Below are 12,442 nucleotides of genomic sequence, written 5' to 3' on the forward strand. Positions count from 1 at the left end.
CAACTCAGTTTAGTGAATCGGTTCACACGGTCCATTAAAAAGATGTGATTCAAAAGAACGATTCATCGTGTGTGTCGTAGCATATCTCCAGCACATGATGCTGAATCCAACCCCTCCTAGCAACCAGTAAAACAAACCAAATTCTGCTCAAGAGATAGCGTTGTGTAAACAAATTTCCAATTTGAAAGCTATAAATCAAATGCTGTGTGTAAACATGCATTTTTGTCATCTTTGTTAGGCTATCCAGTCCCGCATTTATTATATCGATAAAATAAAAACTTTAGTGATGTAGTTAATCAACAGATATGTTGCAACTCAAAAAACCTATACAAGCTGGTTCAACACAAAGAAACAAAAATCTGCAAGCAAACAGACATCTTAAAAACATGTTTACTGGCATCTACAATACTAACACCTTTGCTTTTTTCTACTGTCTTAATTAATTGGAATTAATGGAACAAAATTCGAAGACAACTGGAAAAACATTAACAATTTCATAAAATTTACAGGTTTAAACATATGTATAACATTTAAAGCATTCAGTTATTTTCCCCTTTATTAAAAACTTTCAAAGTAAAAGGAAATTAATTGTACTTTTTTTAACTGGTTAAAATGATGTACACTCAAATAATAATACATAACAATAATATGACAATTGATTCTCGAAAGCAAAACGTTCCCATGAAAACTACATTTCCCATTTGTTAATGTTGTCCCTGCGTAGGAACTATGTGCCCTTGGCAGTTGTTGCTGAGGGGATGCTTTAACCAGGACACAAAACCGGACTAGGTAAATATCTGATACCGTTTCCTTCTTAAAATAATTATTTATTCCTTGTCTCTTCTTTGATTTCGGTCATTATTTGTCTGCCGTATAAAACAAACCGACTTTAGCGTTATATAATGCGTGTTAAACGAATAGCTGTATAACTATCACTGCTTGCTGATCCAGTAGTGAGTGCGATCAAAACCTTGCACGCTCGACTTCAGATCAATATTAGGCCCTGAAGCTGCGGTGGTGTCTCATTAAAATAATATTGCAGTGTTCCTTGCATGTATTCAAAATAAAGTAACCGTACGAAGTCACTGACCTTTCTAACCCAAATTGCATTATATGTGTCGTTTTTATTTAGTTTTGATGTTTATTGTTATTACAATATTACTTGATACGTGATGTGTGTTTTTTTTTTTTTTTTTTTTTTTTTTTTTATCATCATGCACATTCCACGCTGACAGTGGAAGTGTTGATAAACCATGGTTTGAGTTAGATTAATATTTAAGATTAATAATAGAGTAATATTTTTTCTGTTCTCTGTGTGTTCCTAGCACCATTTCTATGGTGTATATATGCATAATACTGGCTATCATACTAGCACTTTAAATCGTTTTTAATAGCACAAAATCAAAGAAATAGGTACGTCTGGATCTGGAATTTAATACTTTCAGTGTTCAAATCCAGCACTAGGGGGCAGTGTTTACCTTTTCGTGCAGAATCTGTCATCATTGCTCAGACCAAAATCCACTTAATAGACCCGGAGCATAAATTATATTGTGCTTCACATTTCAAATGAATATTTAAATGCATTAGTTCTGCATACATTTATGATGTGTGCAATGTTTTTTTAGTTTTTTTAATTATCACAATTTTTTATCCTCTGTCTCTGAATCTCTGAACAGAATCTCCTGCTGATGACTTCATGAACTACCTACAGTTTTTATCCTGATTAAATAAACAGCATTTTGGTGAGTTTTGATGGATTAAATATATTGATAAATGTGGTGATCGATACATAAATAACTCAAAAGTCTGCATGTGTTGTGTAGGTTCTGCCATGGCAGATGGTGTGGACCTCAGCCGAAAGTTTGTGTCAGAGTCTGAACTAGACGAGCTAAGGAAAAAAAGACAGGAAGAATGGGAGAAGGTCCGCAAGCCAGATGACCCGGAGGGTGAGACGTTCACTTCGTCAGCGCCAATCAGACAAATTAACAAGAGGCTTCGAGGAGTTGTTCACTTTCAAATAAAAATTTCCTGATAATTTCCTGACCCCCATGTCATCCAAGATGTCCATGTCTTTCTTTCTTCAGTCAAAAAGAAATTAAGGTTTTTGTGGAAAATATTCCAGGATTTATCTCCATATAATGGACTTCAATGGCAACCAACATTTTGAAGGTTCAAATGTCAGTCTCAATGCAGCATCAAAGGCTCGACACGATCCTAGCCGGGAAATAAGGGTCATATCTAGCGAAACGATTGGTCATTTTCAACAAAACAAAAAAATATATACTTTTTAACCACAAATGCCCGGCTTGTACCATCTCTGAGATGCGCCACGCATTACATTGGGAAGGTCACGCGTGACATCGTTAAACATCCAGGATATGCACACATAAGGACCATTTTAAACAATAAACTGATGCAAATACATATAAATATGTGTCATTCAACATACAATAACTTTGAACGGTCCTCCTACTCCAAACTTGTAAACACTGGGTCGGTACTTCCGACTACGTCACGCGTGACCTTTCCAACGTGATGGCGTAATGCGTGGCGCATCTCAGAGATGGTACAAGACGGGCATCTGTGGTTAAAAAGTATTTTTTTTTAAAGAAAATGATTGATCGTTTGCTAAATAAGACCCTTATTTCTCGACTGGGATCGCGTCGAGCCTTTGGACCTTCAAACCGTTGGTTGCCATTGAAGTCCATTATATGGAGAAAAATCCTGGAATGTTTTCCTCAAAAACCTTAATTCAGGAAATTTCTATTTGAAAGTGAACAACCCCTTTAATGATAGGCATTAATTCTCCCAGATGCATTTGCAAGTTTTGACTGTTCATTCTCACTGCACCACAGAGGCCCCTGAGGAGGCGTACGACCCTCGATCTCTCTTCGAAAGGCTACAAGAGCAGAAAGACAAGAAACAGGAAGAATATGAGGAGCAGTTCAAATTCAGTAAGCACTCATGCTGCTTTCCTCCCATACACATCATCCCTTTATTTCTATCAAAAACAGATCTTTCAGACGACACGCATCGCACGGTCTCCGGTGGCTTGCCTCTCGCATCTATATTTGACCTCATTTTGGGGTTTATCCGTCACCGTTTGTGCAAAAACATGCGTGTGCTTGCATACACATGCGCTGGTGTGTGTTTGAGCATGTCGGTGGGTGTCTATGAGTGTGAACAGATGGGAGTGATGGAGATCAAGAGCAGGTCTGTTCTTGCGGGTGCTGATGGGAGACTGGCATGATCTTAGCATCTCGGCTTCATCTCCGTATCCCTGGTGACAAACCCACTCTCGGTCTCCCTAGCGACCATTGCTGCTCCTATTGCCGTTGATTCCAAGGGTGTTCTTGATCTGCTAGCATGGTGGTCATATTCACAGACAATAGAACTGTTCATGATTGAGAAAAAATAGAATTTTCATGACGCTCGGTTCCTCAAAAAGAAGCGTTCATGGAGTCTTTTTAATTCTATTGTTGTGTTTCTCCACAGAGAACATGGTTAAAGGCCTGGATGAAGACGAGTCCAGCTTTCTCGACGAAGTCTCTCGGAAGCAGTCTCTAATAGAGAAACACAGACGGGACGAGGAAGCTAAAGAGATAAAAGAATACAGGATATCCTTTTGCACCTTAAAGCACATACAATATTACTGTCATGCGCTCTTGAAAAAAATTGACAGGGAGTTTTGCTTTCTGCCTGAGTGTCTCTATGTTCACCTTCGTTAAGCTGATGTTAGAAGCTTCAGCTGTCAAGCGCAATGATTTCTGGCTGGTGAAAAGTAAAAAAGAGTTCTTGTACCTTGTTAGTGTGTATGTTCTCAAACGAGACAGCCCCAAGAGGAACCCGACGCACTGACAGAAATCCATACTGGCTTGGCAAATGGATTAGAGGTTTGGAAAACAGACAGTCTCCGTGTGTTCAGTTTCAAGCAGTTAACTTTGTTTTACAGATGGACGTTTTTGGACTCTGATACCTTGTCATGCAAAACCTTTCACATAAAGAACTTTTACTTGATAAAGAAATAGAAATTTTCAAAATTCATACGGAATGGTCGCTAATTTATAATATCGAGAAGAGGTCTGAAATCAGAGGTCTGAAATCAAACTTCTTTAACTTGACAAAGCGTCTAAAAATAGACCAGATGCTGAAAAAGTAGCGAAATGCACCATAAACAGGCGTAATTTTCACCAGTTTTTGCCAGCGCCGATATTGTTCCCACCACTTTTTGAAACATCTCACGGCACGGATGTAATTAATACAAATGAAACATCTCCAGTTGATTCGCAATTCGTTCGTTTGTGTAAAATAAGATGCGATCTGGTTAGGGTTGCAAAATTCTGGGAATTTTCAAAGATGGAAACTTTCCATGGGAATTAATGGGAATTTAAGGGAATAAACGGGAATAAACTGGGAATTTTCAAAGTTGAAGGTTGGCTCTTATAGGGAACTTAAATATAGTTGAGGAAAGTATATTTTAGCATAATCTTGACTAAAACAAACAGATGCCATTCAAATACACTTGAATATCCATGCCATTCCTCAATCACATGCACATGGCACACTGCTTACTGCATGGCTATTGAGACCACACCCCCTACTGGCACTGTGCATGCCTCCATCACATGTACAGAAGCCCAAAGCACAAGACTATTGAAGGCACACATTTGAGCCTGTGGACTAAACAAAGTGAAGTAAGTTTTGATGATATTATGGGGAAATATATTTATTAAATGTTTAAATTGCAAATATCACATACAAATGTATTCATAGTAGATAGCAAGCTGATAAGTTAGATGCTAAATAAGCTAGCATAACTTTATTTACCACATAAGTAGGGCTGGGCGGTATGACGGTATATATCGTTACCGCAGAAGAAAATGTAAACCGTAACAGATTTTTTTATTCCGTGTATACCGCAACATGTAAATAAGTAGACGTGGTTAAAGGAGAACTCGGTAACTCTAGCGAACTCTAGTCACTTCTTCGCTGATTTTCCCTTTTGTTGTCGCATGTTTTCCCCACGCGGGAAAACATGGACGCGCAAGCGGTTGCCGTGGTAATGAATATTTCCAAAATTCCCCAGCTTAACTTCCCATGGAAATTTACCGGAAACTTTCCGGAAATTTACCGGAAATTTTCCGCCCCTTTGCAACCCTAGATCTGGTGCATGCTGAGTGCTCGTTGCAGCTGTTATCGGTGATTTCTGATATTCTGAAATACGCACTGGCACACACTCCTGTCCCACCCACTTTTTAAAGCAAAGTTGCCACTGGTTGTAAAGACCTGTTCACACTAAAAATGAAAACTATATTAGCGTCCACACAAACACACGATAGCTGTCTGTTTATTATGAGCGTGCGCTGCAGTTATATAATCTGTCACTTTAAATTCTCGAGCTCTTTAAAGTCGGCACGAAACAGAAGTTGCGTTTGTCTTTTCTTTCCTATTGTGACACATATCCAAGATCTTCTCAAACAAGAAAAAATGTAGGGTGGGACTTGATTTTGTCCAACAGGAACTGATTCAATCTTTGTGGTTAACTATTGCTGCGATGTGAGTGACGGTCTTGTGGTCTTAACAATGGCTGCCGTGTGCGCATGTCCATTAAATCTATGAGCCTCTAGGGTCGCGGCGGTGTCCCATTAGTCATTTTAGGTTTCAGAAGGGTGTTCGTGAGCATCCCCTTTGCGGCCGTTATGCATGTGCACTTTTGCCGAGCAAATTTTATTTTTTTATTTTTTTTATGGAATATTGCAGTATTTGTTGAAGAAGTTGAAGAAGTCTGCTGCAGAGCTTCTTCAACAAATACTGCAATATTCCATAAAAAAATCGTTCTAAATTGCCATTCACACAGGACAATAACTATAAAGTTTTAATAATCGTTTGAATCTATCTATGAGAATAGGGAAGTCCACTCTTAAAGTCAAAGAAGAACCATAGTTGGAACCAATTTCAGAACAATTTTTCCAACTGATGAACGGTAAAAACAATGACAGCCAATCAGAATCCACCCGACTTTAACGAGCTCGAGCATGGTGTACTGTATACGGTAGGGTGTGTTTGTTTGGGTCTCGACTTCAAATATCAAGTGTTTCTCAGAAATCACATACTGCACCTTTTAATAGTCATAGTCTTTGGTTTGAAGTTTGAACAAGTCCTAAGGTCAAAGATGTCCATATAGCGCATGTTTACATAAAAAAAGTCAAGTCCGTTTTTTCAGTTTCCAGCATCCAGCAGTGGAATGCCGCAGCGCGCTGCTTTATCTCTTCAGCGCCACAGAAAGAAAACATTTTACCAGCAGGGTATTCCATAAATGAAGGTTAACTTACCGTCACATATACCCTGAACTCTCGGTTGGTTAACCCAAAGCTTGCTCACTCGAGGTATACAGGTTCCAAAAACATTTTGTATAACTTAAATTTAAACACATTTTCATTTTTTTCATTTTATTTATAATTAAAAATCACATAAACTAAATGGTCCATTCCCTTGTTCCATTAAGATTTATACTAAATGTTTTATTAAGATTTAGTTTTTTTAACTAATTTAAAATTCTTAAATCATAATATGAACAATATGTAATGATTATTCAATTCAATTAGATGGAAATTTACTATTAATTGAAATGCTTAAATCTTTTAAAAAAGGCTCAAAATTTTTTTTTTGAGTATACATGCGTACAATGACTCCCGAACAAACGACTCTTTTGAGCTGTTTCTTTGAATGAACAAATAGAAAATGGTTTGAATCATTTTATATGAATCCTATGCAGGGCTGAATCATGTTTTGTGTCAGTATCATTGTGTGTGTGTGTGTGTGTGTGTGTGTGTGTGTGTGTGTGTGTGTGTGTGTGTGTGTGTGTGTGTGTGTGTGTGATTGGTGTGTAACAATGAATTATGAATTACAGCAGATTGTTCCACATTAGCACAATTGTGTTGCGTTAATCTATCGAAATCAAAGGTCATGCTATTATCCAAATCATATATCATACAATTGATTTCTCATCATGTAACATCTAATACGATCAGCTTTTCTCTTCTGCCAATCAGGTATGCCTGTAGATAGAAGGTTGGAGGATGCGTTGTCGTGGCAACTGAAACCTTTCTCGGGGCTTGATAACTGCATCTAAAAGCACTGCTGAGAACCATGATCTGTAGAATAATACAGTAATGTGCCCTAATTCTACTGAATTTGCCTCCTGTGGAGGCACCAAATTATCGTACCTGTAAGTGTGTCAACTTTTTAGGCCATCTGTATGCACTAAGCGAAAAAAGGAAGTAGGTTTGATAGACGTGGTGGCTTCTGTGGTGACTTTTTTGAGCGGGTGCCCTCTTTATCCTAGCTTCCTCATCTGTCTGTGGGTTTAGTTCTGTTTTTGTGCTGTTAAAGTGGAGCTCTCCAAGAACTTCATTTAGGTTTATGAGAACGTTTCAGTATAAAATGAAAAACTGCATTTGTCTAGTGGCTTACCACAATAGCAGGGTCGGAAAGTATGGCTGTGAAGTTTTGTCACAGTTTAATTACACCTAAGTGCATGTCAGTGATTTTTCCTTAACTAGTGAACCTCACAGCGCTCTGCAGAAGCTGGCAGCCACCGATAGCCAGAAGAAGGAGCCAGAGAAAAAGGCAGGACCCAAACCCTCAGAGACCCACAGAACTAGTCACCTGTCTCAGGCCCACCTGCTGGCTGGGGCAGTGAAACGACGCAGGTACCTCAACATCTATTCAGTTATTATATTTAGGCCTGGTTTCACTGACAGGGCTTAGATTAAGCCAGGACTAGGCCTTAGTTAAAGCTGCAGTCCGTAGTTTTTCCTCTTTGTCGCCATCTCTGTTCGAAATCTGCAATTGCAGTTATTCGCGGAATGATCAACTTTACGTGGGTTGTGCCTCGGCACGGCGCAGCACGGATGAATCCAATGTTTTGAGGAGAATGTGTGTCAGTCGCCGCGCCGGTGTGGATACTGGCATTCGGAATCACAGATGACCAACATAAAAAAATTCACCGGGAAATGTCATCTGAACAAGTAAATAACATAAATAACCAACTAAGGGGAAAAAAGCATTGCAGTAAATCTATGGAGCGAGTTATGTGCCATAATTAAACAAACAAATCCAGCATTTTGCAAACAATCTCGATCTACTTTGCAAAGGAAAACTCGACTCGCAAACAAACTCGATCTGCTTTGCAAAGGAAAACTCGACTCGCAAACAAACAGAAAGCAATGTGCAAGTACAAAGGTCAGTTTGAGTGAAAATGCAGTGGAGTAATACACCCGTTCACCGGTCATTTTCCTCAGCTGTAGGCAAAGACATGTTTCAAATCAGTGCTTCTCCCGGGAGACTAGCGCTAAAATAATCCCCTAGCTTAGCGCCATCTACTGTTTTAGAAGAGGAAGTTGCTCAACTGCATTTGTGAGAAAATTGAGCCGAGAGATCTCATAAAAAGCCAAGTGTCTCACAATCATAACAGACAGATATGCATTTGTATGCACTAGATTTGGTATTTATTCAAAGGTTACATGCAATTTGTAGGATGGTTTGTATTTATTTGTGAAGTATTATCTTGGCTCATTTATTTATATCTGTAAAACACAATACATATTTGTTACTCCACTGCATTTTCACTCAAACCGACCTTTGTACTTGCACATTGCTTTCTGTTTGTTTGCGAGTCGAGTTTTCCTTTGCAAAGCAGATCGAGTTTGTTTGCAAAAATGCTGGATTTGTTTGTTTAATTATGGCACATAATTCACTCCATATAAATCGCGCTGACGATCGCTTATATCACGTCAAAGCGTGCAAATTAGACTTTGTTCTCAAATTGTTAATGTTAACCACATCAGCATTGCGTGACTACATTTAATGTGTATTAGGGCTACCTGTAGTTCAGTTTCCATTTCTATGCTGTCTAATTTCTAATTGTCATACCAACAAATGAATGTTCCTTAGAACTGGTACTCTTTGAAATACAAACACACATATCTGTAATCAGATGCATATTTATCCTTGTTTTCGCATAGGCCCGGTTGCAGTCTCTTTTTTTCTGTAGCCCGAAGTCCGAAGTCTTTGCATTTGATTGTCGTTTGAACCTTTCTGCCATCAAATTGATGTTTAATTATATCAAAAGGCTATAAATTTCCACCTCCAACATCCTCACACTCATAGCCTACTAGCCGGGACACCTTCTTTATGTGTACAGATGTGACGTAATGACACCAGTACCACTGGAATTACAAACATTATTACAAGCTTACCGTTTTGAACACTTGCTGGTTATGTACTTGCTCACATTTATTTTGGATAATTTTTAACCCAAAAAGGTTACGGACTGGAGCTTTAAATTAGAAAAGTAGCTTTTATAAAACTACTTTAGAAAAAAAAACATTACTGGTGTGCATCTTGAGACAATACAATGACATTGACAAATTTTAATACAAGTCAGTGTAAGTTGCTTTCAGTTTAAACAGCTCAAACATGCATTTTAGTCTAGGACTATAGGCTTAAGCTTTGTCTGTGAAATCGAGCATTAATGTATTTTAAACGTAGAAATCTGAGACTGCATATTCTTTATGTATAATGATTTGTGATTCATTTTTGTCTTTGTACAGCTCATCTCAGTCCTCAGAAGGGAGTAAAAAGCAAAAAGTAGAGGAGACGGTAGCCGGCAATGGCAGTCAGACAGGTGAGCTTTGTAGTGTAATGCTGCCTTCACTTAATGTAATTATGTAAAGTGATTTTCAGATCATTATTGGATCTGTAATAATGTGGCACACTGTTTTAATTGGTTAAAAAAAAAAAATGCACCGAAACATTATAGCGGATATATTTTTAAAAATGTTTTTAGAAGTTTAATACCTTCAACTTAAAAAGACAGTGCTGTCTTTTATGGCAGAAAATAATTTTGATGACTAATTTTGTTTAAAAAAAACAACAGCATTACACTTTTATTCAGCAATGATGCATTACCTCAGAAGCAACAGTAAAGACTTTTACATTGTTTTGTTTTTTTTATTCTATTTATCTATATATTAAAAAAATGTATCTTAGTTTTCACAAAAATATTTAGCAGCAAAACTGTTTTCAACTTTGATAATAATAAGAAATGTTGTTCATACTTTAGTTTAGGGTCCAATTCTCACTATTAACTCATTACTAGTTATTAATAGTTAGTAAGGTATTATAGTTTAGGTATTGGTTAGGAATAAGGGATTTAGAATATGGTCATGCAAAATAAGGCATTAATCGGATAGTGAGATCCGGTAATAGTGAGAATCGGACCCTAAACTAAAGTGTTACAGAAATGTTTCCTGAGCATCCAAATCAGCATATTAAAAGGATTTCTGAAGGATCATGTGTTAATGTAAACTGGAGTAATGATGCTGAAAATTCCGCTTTACCATCACATGAATGTATTTAAAATATATTAAAATAAAATGTTAAATTGTAATAGTATTTCACAATAGACATTCACTGTAAGTGCATTTGTCAACCCTTACAAAAAATTATGTGGCATTCGACAGCGCTTGTATTTTACCTGGAGTCTATTTTTTACACAATGTAAATGTAAGCGTTTTGTAATATTTACTGCGAAACATCATATTGATTCACCTTCCCGTATTAACCTGCCACGTCAGATGTCAAATGCATCAGAGAATGCGTGCGCTCTATGTGCGTGTGTTGTTTTGTGTTCTCAGAGCAGGAGGCGGTCGAGCCCAAATCCCCCGGCTTGGACGTGATCCGCTCGGGCGTTCTCCACCTGCCCTCCGCCGCTGTATGCGTGGGCATCCTGCCAGGGCTCGGCGCTTACTCCGGCAGCAGTGATTCTGAGTCCAGCAGCGACAGCGAAGGTAGCGAGATTGAGATAGGCTCTCCCATAAAACGCCACAGGCTCTTCAGATAGACACACTGACAGAACACACTCACTCACTATCACCTGTGCTGCCCTAGGCTTGGGCGCCGCCCCCTTGCCTTCTCAGCGGCGCGATTTAGCTAGGTCGTCTAAAACGATTTAGCGCTAGGTATCCGTTATTTCAGTGTTGGATAAGGCTGTTTAGTACACTTGCTTGATGTTTATTAAAGGCTGTAATGTTAACTTCTATTGTGGTTGTTGATGTCTTGTGCTTTCAAAACATGACACTTCCCCCATCCTCCTCATATTACGTTCTATACAGTTTAAACCCCTGGCAGCTTAACCTGGTGACGCACCTTCCCATCTACCCACCCTTGCGGTTTCTGCAGAGCTCTAGTGGACAAGGGGACACTGACAGCTGTGGATCAAGAAGACATGAAACATTTAGTCCAAATCTCTGACCATCACAGGACAAAGCAGACATATTACGGGCTTGTTTGAAGATGTTTAAAAGTCCTGGTTGAATTTTACATTTGTTTGATGTTTCTTTTCTTTTTTTTAAGACAAAATGCTGCAATGCTAAGAATGCTGGAATTTTCAAGAACTGTGCCCTATAAAGGACGTGAATCTGTGTTTGACTGTTCACTGGGAATAAATAACCAGTGATGACAGAATGGAAAATAAATGTGTTTCTCACGTTTTTGGCCTTTTTTCTCTCTTTTTTTTTACATAAAACCGCATTCACGACCCATTTTAGTTCTGTGATAATGTGAGTTTCTGAGTGAAACTGAATATTCAGTGTGGAAAAATTAATGGATTGTGAAAAATTTCCATACGAGAACTGAGCCAGACTTGAATGCATTTGTAGTTAATTTTGGAGAATTACTCCTGCTTGAAATGCTGTGAGACACTTTTTAGGAGGCTTTTTGAGGGGGAAGGTTAATTTCGCCCCCGAAAGCATTTCAGTGATTCAATTATTTACTAAAGTAAAATTAACCTTTTTTAATTAATATTAACATTAATCGGCATTAATAGAGTTAATGAAGATTTTTAATAGGCTGCAGTAACCTAAAACAATGCCTAAATAGCTACAGTATTTGGCTACTTTTTAAAGGGATAGTTCACCCAAAAATGAAAATTCTGTTATCAGTTACTTCTAAGACTTTCATTCATCTTAGGAACACCAATGAAGACATTTTTTATATTCCCTAGTTGTTTATCCATTGAAAGTCCATGCAACAGAAATTTTCTTGCTTCAAAAAGTTTCTTTATATGATGAACAGATTTCATTTACGCTTTTATTCATATATAAACATTGATCAAAGCACATACATAGAATTTATGGTAAACACGGATTCTCAACTGTGCTTGCTTGATGTGTGAGAACTAACCACATTGGTTTGGAATGACATTTTTGTGGTTTTGTCATTAATTACTCACCCTCATGTCGTTCTAAACCCGTAAGACATTCGTTCAACTTCGGAACACAAATGAAGATAATTTTAATGAAATCTGAGAGATTTCTGTCCCTTCATTGACAGCTACGCAACTACCACTTTCAAGCACCAGAAAGGTAGTAAAGACATC

The 12,442-nt window shown here is 38.0% G+C and overlaps 1 protein-coding gene across 1 annotated transcript; it reads left to right on the forward strand.

The window, feature by feature from the left end:
• The first annotated feature begins 734 nt into the window (after positions 1–734).
• On the forward strand, positions 735–11,044 carry psme3ip1 (proteasome activator subunit 3 interacting protein 1). The gene is made up of 8 exons (XM_084408847.1): positions 735–789; positions 1,677–1,742; positions 1,824–1,946; positions 2,856–2,954; positions 3,496–3,619; positions 7,575–7,712; positions 9,615–9,688; positions 10,701–11,044. Exons 3-8 carry the CDS (start codon positions 1,832–1,834, stop codon positions 10,904–10,906), a joined length of 756 nt encoding a protein of 251 aa, XP_084264973.1. The 5' UTR covers positions 735–789; positions 1,677–1,742; positions 1,824–1,831; the 3' UTR covers positions 10,907–11,044.
• Positions 11,045–12,442: the final 1,398 nt, after the last annotated feature.

This window comes from Rutilus rutilus (assembly GCF_951802725.1).
Source record: "Rutilus rutilus genome assembly, chromosome: 5".
Taxonomy (NCBI): domain Eukaryota; kingdom Metazoa; phylum Chordata; class Actinopteri; order Cypriniformes; family Leuciscidae; genus Rutilus; species Rutilus rutilus.